The sequence below is a fragment of the Piliocolobus tephrosceles genome, unplaced genomic scaffold, assembly GCF_002776525.5.
Source record: "Piliocolobus tephrosceles isolate RC106 unplaced genomic scaffold, ASM277652v3 unscaffolded_108, whole genome shotgun sequence".
In the NCBI taxonomy this organism is placed as follows: Eukaryota; Metazoa; Chordata; class Mammalia; order Primates; family Cercopithecidae; genus Piliocolobus; species Piliocolobus tephrosceles.
The window spans coordinates 2,345,247-2,365,759 of NW_022291865.1; the positions used below are offsets into that span (position 1 = coordinate 2,345,247).

General features: G+C 38.5%; 1 protein-coding gene across 4 annotated transcripts in view; it reads left to right on the forward strand.

The window, feature by feature from the left end:
- The window catches only part of LOC111529158 (transmembrane protein 87A), a 64,533-nt gene that overhangs the window by 24,669 nt on the left and 19,351 nt on the right, over nt 1–20,513 (forward strand). For 2 of the 4 annotated variants that reach the window (XM_023196010.3, XM_023196012.3), the window contains exons 7-12: nt 5,302–5,419; nt 9,318–9,379; nt 11,717–11,900; nt 12,914–13,013; nt 16,321–16,414; nt 17,708–17,779. In XM_023196010.3, the coding sequence (XP_023051778.1) occupies nt 5,302–5,419; nt 9,318–9,379; nt 11,717–11,900; nt 12,914–13,013; nt 16,321–16,414; nt 17,708–17,779 (630 nt within the window). Of the gene's footprint in view, nt 1–5,301; nt 5,420–9,317; nt 9,380–11,716; nt 11,901–12,913; nt 13,014–16,320; nt 16,415–17,707; nt 17,780–18,358; nt 18,428–20,513 lie in introns of all 4 variants that reach the window. The other 2 variants (XM_023196011.3, XM_023196013.2) reach the window with 1 other exon arrangement.

Below are 20,513 nucleotides of genomic sequence, written 5' to 3' on the forward strand. Positions count from 1 at the left end.
AACATACCAGAATCTCTGGGACACGGTTAAAGCAGTGTGTAGTGGGACATTTATAGCACTAAATGCCCACAAGAGAAAGCAGGAATGATCTAAAATTGACTCCCTAACATCACAATTAAAAGAATTAGAGAGGCAAGAGCAAACACATTCAAAAGCTAGCAGAAGGCAAGAAATAACTAAGATCAGAGCAGAACTGATGGACATAGAGACACAAAAAAACCCTGCAAAAGAATCTCTGAATCCAGGAGCTTGTTTTTTGAAAAGATCAACCAAATGGACCTCTAGCAAGATTAATAAAGAAAAGAGAGGAATCAAATAGATGCAATAAAAAATGACAAAAGGGGATATCACTACCAATCCCACAGAAATATAAACTACCATCAGGGAGTACTATAAACATCTCCACACAAATAAACTAGAAAATCTAGAAGAAATGGATAAATTCCTGGACACATACACTCTCCAAAGACTAAACCAGGAAGACATTGAATCCCTGAATAGACCAATAACAGGCTTTGAAATTGAGGCAATAATTAGTAGCCTACCAACCAGAAACAGTTCAGGATCAGAGGATTCACAGCTGAATTCTACCAGAGGTACAAAAAGGAGCTGGTACCATTCCTTCTGAAACTATTCCAATCAATAGAAAAAGATGGAATCTTCCCTAACTCATTTTATGAGGCTAGCGTCATCCTGATACCGAAGCCTGGCAGAAACACAACAAAAAAAGAGAATTTTAGACCAATATCCCTGATGAACATCAGTGCAAAAATCCTCAATAAAATACTGGCAAACCAAATCCAGCAGCACATCAAAAAGCATATCCACCACGATCAAGTCAGCTTCATCCCTGGGATGCAAGGCTGGTTCAACATACGCAAATCAGTAAACATAAGTCATCACATAAACAGAACCAACAACAAAAACCACATGATTATCTCAATAGATGCAGAAAAGGCCTTTGACAAAATTCAACAGCCCTTCATGCTAAAAACTCTCAATAAACTAAGTATTGATGGAACGTATCTCAAAATAATAACAGCTATTTATGACAAACCCACAGCCAATATCATACTGAATGGGCAAAAACTGGAAGCATTCCCTTTGAAAACTGACACAAGACAGGGATGCCCTCTCTCACTACTCCTAAGCCAGGACAATCCGGCAGGAGAAAGAAAGAAAGGGTATTCAGTTAGGAAAAGAGGAAATCAAATTGTCCCTGTTTGCAGATAACATGACTGTATATTTAGAAAATACCATATTCTCAGCCCAAAATCTCCTTAAGCTGATAAGCAACTTCAGCACAGTCTCAGGATACAAAATCAATGTGCAAAAATCATAAGCATTCCTATACACCAGTAGCAGACAAACAGCCAAATCATGAATGAAGTCCCATTCACAATTGCTACAAAGAGAATGAAATACCTAGGAATCCAACTTACAAGGGATGTGAAAAGCTCTTCAAGGAGAAGTATAAACCACTGCTCAATGAAATAAAAGAGGACACAAACAAATAGAAGGACATTCCATGCTCATGGATAGGAAGAATCAATATCGTGAAAATGGCCATACTGCCCCAAAAATTTACAGATTCAATGCCATCCCCATCAAGCTACCAATGACTTTCTTCACAGAATTGGAAAAATACTTTAAAGTTCACATGGAACCAAAAAAGAGCCCGCATTGCCAAGACAATCCTAAACATAAAGAACAAAGCTGGAGGCATCATGCTGCCTGACTTCAAACTATACTACAAGGCTACAGTAACCAAAACAGCACGGTGCTGGTACAGACATATAAACCAATTGAACAGAACAGAGGGCTCAGAAATAACACTACACATCTACAACCATCTGATCTTTGACAAACCTGACAAAAACAAGAAATGGGGAAAGGATTCCCTATATAATAAATGGTGCTGGGAAAACTGGCTAGCCATATGTAGAAAGCTGAAACTGGATCCCTTCCTTACACCTTATACAAAAATTAATTCAAGATGGATTAAAGACTTAAATGTGAGACCTAAAACCGTAAAAGCCCTAGAAGGAAACCTAGGCAATGCCATTCAGGACAGAGGCATGGGCAAGGACTTCATGTCTAAAACACCAAAAGCAATGGCAACAAAAGCCAAAATAGATAAATCAGATCTAATTAAACTAATGAGCTTCTGCACAACAAAAGAAACTGCCATCAGAGTGAACAGGCAACCTGCAGAATAGGAGAAAATTTTTGCAATCTACCCATCTGACCGAGGGCTAATATCCAGAATCTATAAAGAACTCAAATTTACACAAAAAAATCAACCCCATCAAAAAGTGGGCAAAGGATATGAACAGACACTTTTCAAAAGAAGACATTTATGCAGCCAACAGACACATGAAAAAATGCTTATCATCACTGGTCATCAGAGAAATGCAAATCAAAACCACAGTGTGATACCATCTCACACCAGTTAGAATGGTAATCATTGAAAAGTCAGGAAACAACAGATGCTAGAGAGGAAGTGGAGAAATAGGAACACTTTTACACTGCTGGTGGTAGTGTAAACTAGTACAACCATTGTGGAAGACAATGTGGCCATTCCTCAAGGATCTAGAACTAGAAATACCATTTCACCCAGCCATCCCATTACTGGGTATATACCCAAAGAATTATAAATCATGCTGCTATAAAGACACATGCACACGTATGTTTATTGCGACACTATTCACAATAGCGAAGACTAGGAACCAACCCAAATGTCCATCAATGATAGACTGGATTAAGAAAATGTGGCACATATACATCATGGAATACTATGCAGCTATAAAAAAGGATGAGCTCATGTCCTTTGTAGGGACATGGATGAAGCTGGAACCCATCATTCTGAGCAAACTATCACAAGGACAGAAAACCAGATACCGCATGTTGTCATTCATAGGTGGGAACTGAACAATGAGAACACTTGGACACAAGGCGGGGAACATCACACACTGGGGCCTGTCGTCGGGTGGGGGAATGGGGGAGGGATAGCATTAGGAGAAATAACTAATGTAAATGATGAGTTAATGGGTGCAGCAAACCAACATGGTACATGTATACATATGTAACAAACCTGTACTTTGTGCACACGTACCCTAGAATTTAAACTATAATAAAAAACAACAATAGCAACAACTTGGGTCTCAGTACTTAGAAAACAACCATGATCAATAAAATAAACTTTTGCCAATTCCTTCAACTCAAAAAAAAAAAAAAGTGAATGACGCACTGATACTTACAACAATATAGATGAACCCTGAAAACATGTTAAGTGAGAGAAGCTGGACACATTTATATGAAATGACCATAATAGATGACTCCGTGGAGACAGGAGGTAAATAAGTGAGAGGAGGAAGAAATGGGGAGCTACCTGCTTAATGAGTACAGGGTCTCCTTTTCGGTTGATGAAAATGTTTTAGAACTAGATAGAAGTGATATTTGCACATCATTGTTCTTGTACCACATATCATTGATTTATACACATTAAAATTGTGAATTTTATGTAAAATTTAGTTTACAAAGGAGTTAATAATAATACCTATCTGATAGGGCTGCTTTGAGGATTTAAAAATGTAATAAATGGGCCGGGCATGGTGGCTAACACCTTAATCCCAGCACTTAAGGAGGGCGAGGTGGGTGGATCACCTGAGGTCAGGAGCTCGAGACCAGGCTGGCCAACATGGCGAAACCCCGTCTCTACCAAAAATACAAAAACGGTAAATAAATAAATTAGCCTGATGTAGTGTCATGCGCCTGTAATCCCAGCTACTTGTGAGGCTGAGGCAGGAGAATTCTAGAACCCGGGAGGTGGAGATCACAGTGAGCCAAGATCGCACTGCTGTACTCCAGCCTGGGCGATGGAGCGAGACTCTGCCTCAAAAAAAGAAAAAAAAAGTAATGTCATATGCTTAACAGAGTTATCTGGCATATAAATGTTATTTTTACAGGGTCAGAATCTCTGCATTCCAGAGTTAAATGTAAACTTTCTCAAATTCTGGAATATGAGAATTGATCAATTTATTTTGGAATTTGTAAAAGGTGGTTTTAAGACGTATATGATTAATAGAGCAGGTTATTACACCAGCGTTTTATATATAGGCTGATGAGTAAGTAAGTTCAGGAAAGGTTCTGTAATTATGGCTAATCAGACATGTATTACCCATAACTTTGAAACTGTAAAGTTTTCTCACAAATTGATCCTGAGTCTCATCGGAGACTATAAGGTGGGGATAAATCAATGTATGGTTAGGAAGGCATTTATGTTCTTATGTTTTACTAAGATAACCTGGTAAATAGATAATCTGGAGAATTGTTTAGTCTTCTTTGTTTGACATGGATTTTTTTCATGGAATATAATTTTTGAACTATGTTAGCCTTTTCTTGGTTGTAGGGTATTTTAACCATTTGAGAACTGTGGCTCCAAAGGAAAATGCATAAACGTACAAAACCAGCTATTCATTTTGAGGGGTTCGCAGATCATAGAGGCTTACCCAGAGATCTCTGGGTAAACGTTTCTCCTTTTAAGACCAGATGATAATAAATTGCAACTCCAAGGAAGAAGAAACCAGTTAGTTTCTGTGTTCGTCTTTATCATTATATGTTAGTCTTCTGTTTGTGAAGACTCTAGTCTGTGTGGAAAGGAAGAGTCACTACCCCTCAAAGTCAAGGACTTGGAGACTTATATTAATTTGTCTTCTTTGACTTTGAGGGGTAGTGACTCTTGCTTACCACATAGACTAGCCCAAGGTTGAATTTTCGGTATAAATGTGAGACCATGTCAGCAGAAATTCTGATATTCTTGGGAAGCATGTTGAACAAAGGGGATTATTCAGGAATTGGCAATTAGAATTCATTTTTACTGATACCATCATTAATTTTTGTTTAAGGTGATTTAAATAATTCTTTATTTAAATTCCTTTGTAATGTCTGCATAAAACACAAACTAGTATCCTAGTATGGCTTAGTTAAACAAAGATTAAATTTAGCGATTTTAGTTGGAGTTTTCCTCATTAAAAAAATACCTTAAATGTGATTTTTGTGTACAAGACTTGTGGTATCTTGCCTTTTAGTAATTCATAATCTAGCCTACTTTATGCAGTATTCATAATCTAGCCTACTTTAGGCTTGTTTGGTTTGTTGTGCCTATTGTTTCAATGAATGAAAGAGAAGGACTTTACCATATTTCTGGGCACATTCTGGAGCAAAATTTGCATATTGTATTATTAATTTGTGCTCTTAATTCTTAAGATTTACAGATGTGATGCCCTTTTCCCTCTCTAGGCAATGCATGAACCATTGCAAACCTGGCAAGATGCACCATACATTTTTATTGTACATATTGGCATTTCATCCTCAAAGGAATCATCAAAAGAAAATTCACTGAGTAATCTTTTTACCAGTAAGTTCAGTGTTTTTTTTTTTTTTAATGGTTATGTTGTTATCTGGTTATGTCATTCATATACTTTATATATGCTTTTTTATTAGGTATTACAGATATCAGATTTCTTTTTCCTTCATTTGGTACTCCTGCTTTTAAAATTTTTAGTTAGTAACATGTTTTCAGTATTCTGAACTAGAATTATCAAAACTTGGTCACCAAGCCAGAGATCAGGAAATTGTAAATTAACATTGGCCGAGTGCGGTGGCTCATGCCTATAATCCCAGCACTTTGGGAGGCCGAGGCAGGCAGATCACGTGAGGTCGGGAGTTCAAGACCAGCCTGACCAACATGGAGAAACCCCGCCTCTACTAAAAATACAAAATTAGCTGGGTGTGGTGGCACATGCCTGTAATCCCAGCTACTCAGGAGGCTGAGGCAGGAGAATTGCTTGAACCCGGGAGATGGAGGTTGTGGGAGCTGAGATTGCACCATTGCACTCCACCCAGGGCAACAAGAATGAAACTCCGTCTCAAAAAAAAAAAAAAGAAAAAATTAACATTGGTAATTTTTAGTGTCTCAAGAATTTAAGTGTTCTCCTTTCCAAGGTTGCTGCCTCGTTCATAGAGTCATCATCTCCTACCTGGAATTTGCAAGAACTTCCTAACTGGTCTTATTTCTTGTGGTTTCCCCTTTGTTTCATCATTGTATTTTTGCAATTTCCTTTCCTACTCTGCTTTCTTAAGCAGAATATGGAATAGAAACAATGATGGCAGCCACCATTACTTCGCTCCTGACTTTACTGGCTGTACTGGTATATTTCACCATTAAGTACTATGTTCACTGTAGAACTTTTGAAATATTCTTTATTTGGTTAAGGATGTTCCTTTCTATTCCTAGTTTAATGAGACTAGTTTCCTTTTTTAAAAAAAAGTTAAGAATGAATATTTAGCTTTATCAAATAGTTTAATTGTACTAATTTAAATGATCGTATGGGCTTTCTCATATAATAAGTTAATGTCATACATTAAATTAATGATCTTCTAACATTAAATCATTGTTGAACTTCTGGGATACCACTACTTGGTTTTGACACACACACGCACACACATATTCTCTCTGTCTCTCTCTTCTCTTCCTCCCTCCCTCTCCCTCTCTCCCTGCCCCTCTCCCCTTCACTCATACATGTGTATCCTCCTGTCTCTTTAGGCCTATGACTTTTAATGGATTATAGTCTCAAGGCACAGTTACCAGTGTTCATTTTCAACCTTCTTTGTTTGAAAATGTTGGAAGAGAAGCTGTATTCCACCCTACTTCAGCTTCTTCATGCATCCAGCCTGGCTCTGGTCCCTCTTCTTTTTCTTTGAAACCTGCTAGCTTCAGTGATCCCATAGGAACTCAACTTCCAACTACCATAGATCCCATAGGGACAGCACTTCCAACTACCATAGCCTGCTTTTGGTCCAAGAGCCCAACATGATCATGGAGTCAGCCTCCTGCACTGTTCTGAGTTTCTGTTTTGATTCTTGGAGATGTCTGTCTTGTTTTTGAGCTTATATCCTTTTTTGTTTTGTTTCTTTTTCTTTCTTTTTTCTTTTTTTTTTTTTTTTTTTTGAGATAGAGTCTCACTCTGTCACCCAGGCTGGAGTGCAGTGGTGTGATCTCGTTTCACTGCAACCTCTGCCTCCTGGGTTCAAGCAATTCTGCTGCCTCAGCCTCCCAAGTAGCTGGGATTACAGGCCTGCACCATCACACCTAACTAATTTTTTTATTTTTAGTAGATTGTATTTTTACAACCTACTAAATTATTATTTATCTGCTAAATTATTAAATATACTAAATTTTTATTTAGTAAATTGTATTTTTAGTTTCACCATGTTGGCCAGACTGGTCTTGAACTCCTGACTTCGAGTGATCTGCCTGCCTTGGCCTCGCAATGTGCTGGGATTACAGTCGTGAGCCACCACACCTGGCCTTGTTTTCTCATTTCGAAAATATCTTACCCTTCTTTTTTTGGAATGGAGAAGGTACATTATCACTAATACAGTTTTATCATTTTTCTTGCCTTCATTGAAACCTTTAGTGGCTCCCCATTGCCTATAGAATGTCTACATTTTGCAGCAAGGTTTATAAAACTCTTTACAACTTGTCCCAGTTTACCTTTTGCTGCCTTATGCCAAAACACTACTACTATATGGTATTATGTGCAGTCTCAGACTATATTTGTTCTTTAAATATACCACACATTTTCACAGCTGTTTTGTTCATGTTATTTCCTCTACCTAGAAGGCTTTTTACTTTGTTCCGGAAAATGTATACTTATCCTTCTGGTCTAGCTGAGAGGGACAGTTCTCTATGTAACTTTTCAACTCCCTCTCCCCTGCGAGGTGGTTACCCATTTGATGGTAGAAAACATCTTACTTATATTTCTATCTGCTATGTTTTCCATAGGCCTGTGAAATAATAAGTGCTTAGTAAATGTATATTTTAGCATAGAGCAGGGGCTGGCAGATTTTTTTCTTAAAGAGCCAGATAGTAAATATTTTCTCTATTATAACTACCCAACTCTGCGATGGTGGTGCAGAGGCAGCTGTAGACAATATGTAAATGAGTGGATGTGGCTGTGTTCCAGTAAAACTTTATTAACAGAAAAAGCTGATGGCCAGATTTGGCCCATGTGCTGTATTTTGCTGACCAAGGCATAGAGTAAGCAAAGAATATGATGCAAATATTTACTGAATATTTTGTTTACTCTTTTATTGAATTAGGAAGGTATACATGTAATAATCAGTTTTGCTCTGAAATTTTTATAATTGCTCTTATGGAATGCTTTTTTTCATGTAAGTATTGGATGTGGTTTACTTTAAATAATGGTATATCAGAAGCTAGTAGGGAATTTTTGTTGAATGAACAGTTACTAGTCTGTCTCTAGGGATGATCACTGCTCAAATAAGTCAGATTTTTGTTGATTAATTATACCTAGAATATATCCAAATTACTTTATCAATACAGTAATAAAATAGTCCATCTTGAAATAGTTTTTTAAATTACAGATAATCTTAAAATTAGTCAATAAGTTTGCTTTACTAAGGCAAATATATCTTTCAGATTTATGTTACTACTATTCCTTTTTCTGTCTCATTAAACACTTTGTTATTAAAAAATTCTTTGAAAAATGTTAACTAGCAGGTTTTGGGGAAGTTCAATTCTATGTTTATTGGATGGAGCTTTGCTTCAAAGCATCTGAACTTTTGAGTTGTTTTATTTTTGAGTGAGAATCTAGGGTACATGATTATGAAGCTAGATTTCAATCTTACTGTATCAAGGATGGTATTTTTTTGTGTGTAAGTTAATTTAAATTTTTAAGTTTTTTTCCAATGCCTTCATTCTGAAAATGATAGATGAATGTAACAAGATCACATAAAATTGGAGTCCATGAAAAAATAGTAAAGCAATAGGAAAATACAGGTGAGGAAAGATAGAAAACAAAGAAGATGGCAGTATGTAAAAAGGAAGTCCTGTAAGGCATATTTTACTGATGTGTAATAAGGAAAAGTATATGTGAAATATGTTTAGAATTTATGTGTAGAGTTGTTCCAGATGGGCAGCAGAGAAGGCTGTGTGGAGGAAATATTCAGTCTAGTCTTTTTAAAGATGTGAGTATGGAAGCAAAAGAGCCTTCCCACTTCAGACTATGGTGGAGGCATGGAAACCTGTGCAGGACACAGCGTGAACTATGAGAACACTTAATGACTTTCCAAGTGCTGTACAAATATAATGTAATATTGACCAGGATTGAAGTGCCTAAAAGTAAATGACCCAATGAAAGTCTTACTGATTTCATGAAACAAATATTAGGCAATATTTTTGTTTAATTTCTGCGTCCTGTAAATTAATTCTGAGGACTGTGTTTTGGCAGTGACTGTTGAAGTGAAGGGTCCCTATGAATACCTCACGCTTGAAGACTATCCCTTGATGATTGTAAGTGACTTTATATTATTTAACCTCAGTATTGAATGGTTTCGGGTTCAAAGATTGTCCCATATTTTGTGGCAGTATTCTTTTTAATGAATTGTTCCTATGCAATTCAGAAAATGTTGCTTGTAGTCCTGGATTTACTTCTTATTAGACAGGGACTTTGAGAGAGTCAGTATACCCTTGTGTGCCTCATTTTCTTATCCATATAATGAAGGGGTCAGAGAGTGACCTGTGGAAATACCTCAGAGGTCATCTCACGTTCTCTCTAGGATCCATAGTGGGGCACTTTTTACTACAACTCTGTCGTTTCTGATCCCACTTACATTAACTAAATGAGGCTGGGTACCCTGGCTCATGTCTGTAATCCCAACACTTTGGGAAGCTGAGGCAGGCAGATCACTTGAGGTCAGGAGTTCGAGACCAGCCTGGCCAACGTGGTGAAACCCTGTCTATACTAAAAATACAAAAATTAGCTGGGTGTGGTGGCAGGTGCCTGTAGTCCCAGCTACTCGGGAATTTGAAGCAGGAGAATTGCTTGAACCCAGGAGGCAGAGGCTGCTGTGAGCCAAGATCGTGCCACTGTACTCCAGCCTGGGCGACAGAGTGAAACTGTCTCAACAACAGAAAATTACCTAAATGATAAAGCTCCCTTCTCTTCATTTTGTGTGTGTACATGTGCACATACATGTATGTGTGCATACGTCTGTGTCTCAGAATATCCTTTTTTTTTTGAAACGGAGTCTCGCTTTGTTGCCCAGGCTGGAGTAGTACAGTGGTGCGATCTCGGCTCACTGCAACCTCCGCCTCCTGGGTTCACGCCATTCTCCTGCCTCGGCCTTCCGAGTAGCTGGGACTACAGGCGCCCGCCACCACACCCAGCTAATTTTTTGTATTTTTGACAGAGACAGGGTTTCACCGTGTTAGCCAGGATGGTCTCGATCCCCTGACCTCGTGATTGGCTCCCAAAGTGCTGGGATTATAGGCGTGAGCCACCGCGCCCGGTCTCAGAATATCCTTAATATATTTTTGCTTTCCTTTGTTCATGGTTATTCTCTTCTTCCTTTCCCTTTAATCATTTTCCTATTTTGTTGTGTTTCCTTGCCTCTAGATGTATCCTAATCATGCCATTTTTCTTCTTCAGTGATGTCTTCATCTACATAATTTAGATCATGAGCTGAAATAGCTCCTTCTTTAAAAAAAAAGAAAAGAAAGAGTCTCACTCTGTCTCCTGGGCTGGAGTGCAGTGGCATGATAATGGATAATGGCTCACTGCAGCCTTAAACTCCAGGCTCAAGCTACCCTCCACCTTAGCCTCTCGAGCAGCTAGGACAACAGGCCTGTGCCACTATGCCTGGCTAATTTTTATTTTATTTTATTATTTTTTATCTTGAAACATAGTCTCACTCTGTTACCCAGACTGGAGTGGAATGACATGATCTCGGCTCACTGCAACCTCCAGCTCCCGGGTTCAAGCTTTTCTCCTGCCTCAGCCTCCTGAGTAGCTGGGACTACAGGTGCGAGCCACCATGCCCAGCTAATTTTCATATTTTTAGTAGAGACAGGGTTTCACCATGTTTTGGCCAGGCTGGTCTTGAACTCCTAACTTCATGTGATCTGCCCGCCTCTGCCTCCCAAAGTGCTGGGATTATAGGCGTGAGCCACCACGCCTGGCCTAATTTTTATTTTTTGTAGGGACAGAGTCTTGCTATGTTGCCCAGACTGGCCTTGAACTCATGACCTCAAGCAATCCTCCTGCTTCAGCTTCCCAAGGCGCTATTACAGGTGTGAATTACCACGCCTGACCAGAAAAAGCTCTTTTACTATAGGAGAGCAGGCTGAGTGCTCTCTATATATACCATATATGTATGTGTGTGTGTAATAGAGAGCACGTTTTATATGGTATGCATATGTGATACATATGTATATATACACACACACATATATATGAGAGCATTCGCTCTCGAGGACAAGTTCCTATGTAGTCTTCTCTGCTTAAGACAAGATAATTTTTCATATTAGTGTTAAGCTCCAAAGGAATAATTATTTTTTAACTAGAATTATTTTTTAACTATTTGATACATTTTAATATATAAAAATGTATATTTTTATAACTTGTTAAGACTGTATATTGATTCAGGACAGGCACTGTGGCTTATGCCTGTAATCCCAACACTTTGGGAGGCAGAGATGGGAGGATTGCTTGAGCCCAGAAGTTCAAGACCATCCTGGGCAACATAGCAAAACCCCATCTCTTTAAAAAAAAAAAAAAAAATAGTATATATACAGACTTGACTCTTGGTTCTAATTCTCCTTTTTATCTTTTACCCAATTTGATAACAGTTTTTCATGGTGATGTGTATTGTATATGTCCTGTTTGGTGTTCTATGGCTGGCATGGTCTGCCTGCTACTGGAGAGATCTCCTGAGAATTCAGTTTTGGATTGGTGCTGTCATATTCCTGGGAATGCTTGAGAAAGCTGTCTTCTATGCAGAATTTCAGAATATCCGATACAAAGGAGAATCTGGTAAGTAACCAAAAAAATCTTTGCCGGTTTGAGTGGTTAGAAGCTGAGATGTGTGAAAATATTCCTAAGGTCAGCAGTCACTAAATAGGCTTAACTTTTCAATTACTTAATTATTACAATAACTTAAGCAGAATCACTATGATTCTGACTTCTGTTTTTAATCTTATGAGTTCAGTGATGTAAGAGTAATTTTACTGAAATATGCTCACAAAAGTCACAACAGTAGTGGCCACTTTGGGAATGATTATTAACATCATCAAATCTCAATTTCCATTGATTTCTAAGGCACCATTATCCATCTAAGAAGGTAAACCATGTCAATTTAATTGTAAAATGTCATTGATTGTAAGACACACCTTGATTTAAAAAACCTCAAAATGTGATGGGAAAGTACATCTAATTGATAAAATATAGTCATATCAAGAAAATAGGAGGGTGCTTACGGTTTAGTAAGGTGAACTGGTAATGACAAGGTGTTTTATACTGTAGTTTTTTGTGATTGCTTCGGTTTTTTTCTTGTCACACCATTTAATTTAGTCATAATCATTATTGTGAGATAAACTGATAAGATTTCCCCTGGTCCTTGAAAGGTCTTGAAAATAGTGGATCTGAAAATCAGTTAAACTATACATGTCAACAAGTGTGTACACGAGTGTGTTTTATGCTTTTCTATGTGTAGCTGTATTTCACAGTTTTTAAAAATGGGGGAAGTTGTCTTGATGCTACGAACTCTCTATATAGGGTGAGGTATTCTGTTAAAGTTTTAGTGAATTTGGGGGCAGGTTAGGGAGGGAGCTGAGTTGAGCGTACTCAGATTGCCATACATACACATGAGTAAGATTGTGAGTGGTATCAGCTTGTATACTGTAAAAGCTGCAGAAGAGGTATTCTATTTTAGCAGGACTAATATCAATGCTTACTTTGAAGAGTGTAGAAATCAGCAGTCTAGTATTGGCATCTTGCCTGTTGTCAAACTTAGGTTATGGTGCCATTTCTCCCCTTCTCTTTCATAGTCCAGGGTGCTTTGATCCTTGCAGAGCTGCTTTCAGCAGTGAAACGCTCACTGGCTCGAACCCTGGTCATCATAGTCAGTCTGGGATATGGCATCGTCAAGTAAGTATTAACTTCCTGTATGGAAGAGCACATTAAAATGCTGATTAAATTAAAACAGTACTGCATGTTCCCGATGTAGTAGTTCTGAAACAGTTGATAAAAGAAATAATTCTGGTCGGATGTGGTGGCTCACACCTGTAATGCCAGCACTTTGGGAGACCGAGGTGGGCGGATCACAAGGTCAGGAGATCAAGACCATCCTGGCTAACATGGTGAAACCCCGTCTCTACTAAAAATACAAAAAATTAGCTGGGCGTGGTGGCAAGTGTCTGTAGTCCCATCTACTCGGGAGGCTGAGGCAGGAGAATGGCGTGAACCTGGAAGGCAGAGCTTGCAGTGAGCCAAGATTCTACCACTGCACTCCAGCCTGGGCAACACAGCGAGACTCCGTCTCAAAAAATAATAATAATAATAATTCTGAAACAAGAAAGGTATCTGAAATTTTGTAGCCTTGTAAATATTGGGAAAATGTTAGTGTTTCATTTCACTTCCTAGGAGGAGCATCTGCAGAAAAGCTTAGAACAAATAAGATTGAAACACCAGACTTTTATAGTAAACTTACAGTGACTTTATACTTCCAAAATATTTTTTGCAAATTAGATTTTTTATGGGAAACTCATTCTTGCTGTAACTGAAAATATTTTTCTATCCAGAAAATTTTATTTTTATCGAATGTCTTCTCTAGGTATTCTTCGAGGCATTGTTCCAGGCCCTGGGGATATAGCAAGTAAACAGAAGATTTTGAGCTTACATTTGTGGAGGGAGGGGACAAAGACAAAATTTAAGTGGGTAAAATATTTTAATATGTCAGTGAAAAGTGCAGTGGAGCAGGTAATGCCGGAGCTAGAGCTTGCAGTTGTATATAGGGTGATCAAGGAGGGCTTCACTTAATGACATTTAAGCAGAGACTTCAAGAAGGTGAGGAAGCTATATGTATACCCAAGGGAAGAGATGCTGAGTTGAGATCAGATTCTATATATATTTTGAAGGTGGAACCAGTGGAATTTGCTGATGGATCAGATTTGTGATGTGAAAGAGAATAGGAATTAAGGATGATGCCAACTGTTTTGATCTGATCATATGGCAGGATGGAATTGAAGATTTACTGAGTTCAGGAAGACCTTAGGTGAAATAAGTGTGGAGCAGGGGCAAGATTGGAGTTCAGTTAGATAACTAAGTAGGGGAAACAAAGGGGAGAGGTTGGGGCAGAGATAAAAGTTTGAGAGTCATGAAGATACAAATGTTATTTAAAGTCATGAGGGCCAGGCATGGTGGTTCATGCCTGTAATCTTAACACTTTGGGAGGCCAAGGCGGGCAGATTGCCTGAGGTCAGGAGTTCAAGACCAGCCTGGACAACACAGTGAAACCCTGTGTCTACTAAAATACAAAAAATTAGCTGGGTGTGGTGGCATGCGCCTATAGTCCCAGCTACTTGGGAGGCTGAGGCAAGAGAATCGCTTGAATCCTGGAGGTGGAGATTGCAGTGAGCCAAGATCACGCCACTACACTCTAGCCTAGGTAACAGAGCGATACTCTGTCTCCAAAAATAAATAAATAAATAAAGTCATGAGACTGGATTTGGTCACCAAGCAAGTGAGTATATATAGAGAAGAGGTCCAAGGGCTGGGCCCTTGAATATTTAATATTATTTAGAAGTCTGTAAGATGAAGTAGTTAGCAGAAGAAATTGAGGAGTGACCAGTGAGGTGGGTAGAAAACTGAAGAATGTGTTTCAAGGAGGAAGTGATTATGTCAAATGATCCTGATAAGTCAAGTGAGAATTGGCCATTGAGTTTGCCTACATAAGGATCGTAGTGACCATCACAGGAATAGTTTTGGTGAAGTGATAGGTACAAAAGCCCAGTTCGGGAGTGTTCCAGAGAGAATAGGAGGAGAGGAATTGGAATAATTGTATAGATAATTATTTAAAGGAATTGTGCTTTAAGTGGGATTAAGTGATGCTATAACTATAGCATCACTTTATAGTGCTTAAGTAGGATTAAGGTTAGTTGTTTTAAGTTTGTTTATTCATTTAAAGGAGTTTTGCTTTAAATGGGATTAGAGATATGGGGAATTTTAATTCTTAAAACTTATTTATTTAACAATTATTTGAGTGCCTCCTATATACCAGGAAATATTCTAGGTTTCCAAGATGAATGGGGAGAAAATTCCCTGCTCATATGGAGTTTTCCCCAATGTATATCAAAAAAATATAAGAACAAATATTAGTAAGGCCTATGCAGACATGATTTTAAGACAGCATATCTTAAACTACACTACACTAAGGAATCGCCTAAGGATTTTGTTAACATGTGGATTCTGGTTGTGTAGGATTTTGAATCTGAAGGATCTAAGACTTTTTCTCCTTCAAACAGAAGTTCCTCAGAAGACTTTTCATATATTAGGTTTCGAGCTTGCAAATATACTATTTAGTGAACTGTAATGGAATATTTGATTATATTAAGGAATTGTTAGAATTTTTAGATTTGATAGTGGTATTTTGGTGTTATTTTTTAACAGTTTCTTTTGTGGGCCGGGCACAGTGGCTCATGCCTATAATCCCAGCCCTTGGGGAGGCCAGTGCAGGAGAATCACTTGAGCCTAGGAGTTCTAGACCAGCCTGAGCAACACAGTGAGACCTTGTCTCTACAAAACATTAAAAAAAAAAAAAAAAATTAGCCGGGTGTAGTGCAACTTCCCTGTAGTCCTCAGCTACTCAGGAGGCTGAGGTGGGAGGGTTGCTTGAACCCAGGAGTTCACGGCTGCAGTGAGCTGTGACTGGGCCGCTGCACTTCAGCGTGGGCGACAGAGTGAGACCGTTTCTTTAGGAGAAGAAAAGGAAAGGCCCTTTTGTAGCCATTGAAATACCAAAGAAAAATAAAGTCCTCATTTATTAAAAACATACTGAAATATATCAAAGATAAACTGTCTAGGATTTGCATCAAGAGAATATGAAAAGGTGGAAAGTGGATGGGGTCCGCATGGGACAGAATTGACCATAGGTTGGTGGTTGGACCTCAGTGAAGGGTTTATAAGGGTGCATTATACTACTTATGAATATGCTTCAAAACTCTCTAAGGAAACTTTTTTTAAAATGTGGTAACCAGACACCAAATCTTAAGTTGTAGTGTTCCCTATCTTGTTTTAAAACCATAAGGTCTTAGTTTTTTTCTCTTAGGTGAATCAAGTGTATATTGTTTATTGCTTTAAAGTGTTGGTCTATATTAATTAACACAAGTTCCTGTTACTTAGCTTGTTTTGGAATTTGTCCCATATGTACTCAAATATCTCTTTGCTTCCTCTTTAGACCACGCCTTGGAGTCACTCTTCATAAGGTTGTAGTAGCAGGAGCCCTCTATCTTTTGTTCTCTGGCATGGAAGGGGTCCTCAGAGTTACTGGGGTTAGTACTGCTTAATCTCATTTTCTGTGGTCAGTCCAATTATATTGTTTACATCTTGATGTGTGAGTCGGAAATGTCTGTGGTCTTCTTTCTGTTTGCTTTAAGTCGCTTTTGGGCTCTGATTCTCAAAATGTATGTATAGTTCATGTTTTCTTTTTAATCTGTTAGAGCTTTGTAAATTTAATGTGTGCCTGGAATGAATGCTTTTCCACCTGTCTCCAATTGGTAGTTGTTTTGGTTCCTCCTCCCAAGCAGTGGACTTGCATTTTTTTTTTTTTCTTTTTCTAATCGATAGAATCCAGACTGAAATTCTTGAATAAATGGCAGACTTTGGAGTCATGCACTTACTAGTTAATCTAATCTAAAGTAACTGTTGTTTCTTAATCAACATTGGAGTTTCAAAAACTTCCTTAAAATGCAGCTGATGAGGCCTGCTGTGTGACTCACGCCTGTAATCCCAGCACTTTGGGAGGCTGAGGCGGGCGGATCATGAGGTCAGGAGATCAAGACCATCCTGGCTAACATGATGAAACCCTGTCTCTACTAAAAAAAAAAAAAACAAAAAATTAGCCAGGCGTGGTGGCAGGCGCCTGTAGTCCCAGCTACTTGGGAGGCTGAGGCAGGAGAATGGCGTGAACCCGGGAGGCGGAGCTTGCAGTGAGCAGAGATCATGCTGCTGCACTCCAGCCTGGGCGACAGAGCAAGACTCCATCTCGAAAAAAAATGTAGCTAATGAAGTTTCACATCATTTTTGAGAATTGTATAATTATTCCCTTTGCCAGGGAAGGAAACCAAAGCACTGAGATATAAGTGATTAAGAGATTTATGGCTGGGAGCGGTGGTGGGCGCCTATAGTCCTGGCTTCTTGGGAGGCTGAAGTGGAAGGACTGATTGAGTTCAGGCTGCAGTGAGTCATGATCATGCCATTACACTCCAGCAACAGAGTGTTACCTCTTCCTTAAAAAAGAGAAGAGAAGAAATTTATGTTACCACTGGATTAATACGAAGAAGTAGGGTTCTCTAGGCCATTTCAATTAATTTTCTTATTTTTTTAAAAAAATCAGACTCTGCAGCAACCTATTAGATTCAGTATTGCAAATACTATAAACTTGGCTTTGCCTACAAGAAAAGTGGGCTTCATATGTTTTGCAATAAATTGCCTCTTAAATAAAACACTTTGTGGATGCAAATTTGCTTTTCAAATCACACTGTCCTCTGTGTGTAATTTTCTTAGACTTTTAGCAACTTTAACCCTCTGTTAATTTCATTTTCTTTCTTCTGCTGTTGCTGTAGTATTTTTCTTATCCCTTGACTCTGATAGTAAACCTGGCCCTCTCAGCAATTGATGCCTGTGTTATTTTATGGATATCCTTTCAATAATGCCTGTTGATCGGGTAATTAGGGTTATATAAAAAACATACTCTATATAAACTCCTGGAAACATGCAGCGTAGTTTTTCAGACAGATAATTGCCTTACATTTTATTTTGAGGTGAGCTCTTATTTGTAAAATCTTGTATTACAGTTTTGGAAATTAATAATTCTTTGTACATGATGCAGCAATATTTTGTAAATATGAGAAAAGTCTTTTCAGATTTGTAGCCAAAATCGCAATGATAGGAAATGATAGGTTAAGGATGGGGCTTATAAACATTAGAATTTTTTTGGAATATGGTCACTTGTTAACGTGGATCTTTTTATGTGAAAAACTTGTAGTTAGCGGTATGTTTCAAGATTGTAACTGACAATTTATGTGAAATGCTTATAGCCGTATATTCTACGTGATGGTTTATAAGAAGGGAAGAATGATTAGATGTCAAGTGTTCTTTTTATTTTCTTTATGCAAAAACATTCCGGTGGTTATGTAAACGCAGAATCATGTGGTGGTTCTTCTCTGTGCCTCTCTAGACATCTGTTTTCACCACTTCTTTTTCTTTGTCTGCAGGCCCAGACTGATCTTGCTTCCTTGGCCTTTATCCCCTTGGCTTTCCTAGACACTGCCTTGTGCTGGTGGATATCCTTCTCATTGGCTTGATGACGGTCCATTTTCTCCCCTTGGAGATGGGTTTCCATTGATCTTTCTGCAAAGAGTTTTTATCAGTTTTGTTGATTACTCCTTAGCGTGGGGAATAGTGCATGCTAAGTCTTAACAACTTGAGGGTTCAGGTAAGCAGTTTTCTTGTTTTTATTTTTTTAATTTTAAAAATCAAATTGGAAATTGGTGACTTTGGACCGAGCTCAAGATAAAATCTTTTGGCTGTTTTCTTTTAAATGAGCATTTCATCTTGATTTTGCACTTGTTATTTGTGTACCTAATCATTTAGTGTTAGAATCACTGGCTGTGCTGGTCCTGCTCTGTCTTTTAGTCTCTAGCAATTCTTTAATGCTTTGAAACTTATAAAACGATTTTGATCCTTAAAATTTGATTTCAGGAACTATGTAACGTGCTTTGACTCTTCTGAAACTCTGTGTAGGTTCAGTAGGTTTTAACCCTTATGGAGTGAGTGTTTTGTTGCCTCATTCAAAAGCTGACTTGGAATTGTTTGAAGATTTCCACCCTTTAGAATAAGTAATTGATTCATTTACAGGCAAAGTCAACCAGCAGATAACAAACAAGCTTCTATTTGAGCAATCTTTTTCTCCTGCTCTTTAAAATTAAATTTATTTATTAGGGACTTGGCCTGATGGCTAAAGGATTCAAGTTTTTGGACCTTATCTTATATTGAATTTGTTTTGGTTGTTATATATTTGGTCCTATTTGCAATTTTCATTATTACTGACCTGATAGATTGTGACTGTTGAAAAACTGTGAATGTAAACAAAATTGTTTTGTGAATTTGAGTGGGTTGCTATATAAGAGTTTTCAAAAGTGTCCTCGGTCTTAATAGCCAAAGCTTTTCTAGATTAGTATCTTTCCAAGTGTTTTGTGAACCTCTACAAGCATTGAGAGAAGAGGGAGGTGGGAATGGATTGTGCAGTAAGATAACCCAATGACTAGGTAACAGCTAAGGCTCTGTAAGAGCAGAGCAAATGTCAAATCTCTTATTTTTGTATCTGCTTCTCATTCTGAAAATTGAGCCAGGTGCAGTGGCTCATGCCTGTAATCGCAGCACTTTAGGAGGCTGAGGTGGGCAGATTGCTTTAAGCTCAGGAGTTTGAGACCAGCCTGGGCAACATGGCAAAGCCCTATCTCTACAAAAAATACAAAAATTAGTCGACCATGGTGGCTTGCACCTGTAGTCCCAGCTGCTGGGGAGGCTGAAGCAGGAGAATTGCTTGAGCCCTGGAAGCGGAGGTTGCAGTGAGCCAAGATCGCACCACTGCACTCCAGCCTGAGTGACAGAGTGAGACCCTGAGACCCTGTCTCAAAAATAAAAGAAAATTGAACCTGAGAGCAGATACCATTTTTAGTACTCACCAATTCCCCTCCTGTTTTTCTCTGGCAACTTACTACTTGAGAATAATGTTCTGAAAATGGAGAGTCATTGCTTTTGGAAGCAAACCGTATGAGCTTCTCAACCAGTTGTAAGGTCCTTTTAATTCAGGATAATGCAGGCAACTGATGGCAAGTTCCTTAAGATGGCATGAGAGGACTGAGTATAGATCTCTGGGATATTACAGGCATGAGTATAATGATGACCCTCAACTAGTTTTGCTGGACAGATGAGAACAGAGCTACCCACCTTAAAGGGAGAGAGAAGATGATGTTAACTCTCTGTCCCTTGCCTATTACTCATGTTCACTTTATCTTCTACCATTTCCCTTTCTATTTATTTTCTTTTTTTGCTTCTCTAGAAAGCCTCTTCCTGTCTTTCTCTTTTTTATATTTTTTTTCTCTTGTGATTTTGTACATTCTTACTTTATCCTGGTCTGTCTTCTCTTTAATGTCTCATTGAAAATGATGACTTTCAGCCAGGTATGGTGGCTCGTGCCTGTAATGCCAGCACTTTGGGAGGCCAAGGCAGGAGGATCAGTTGAGGCCAGGAGTTTAAGACCAACCTGAGCCACATAGCGAGACCTTATCTGTACAAAAAAAAAAAAAAATTAGCCAGGCATGGTGGCGCATGCCTGTAGTCCCAGCTGCTTGGGAGGCTGAGGTG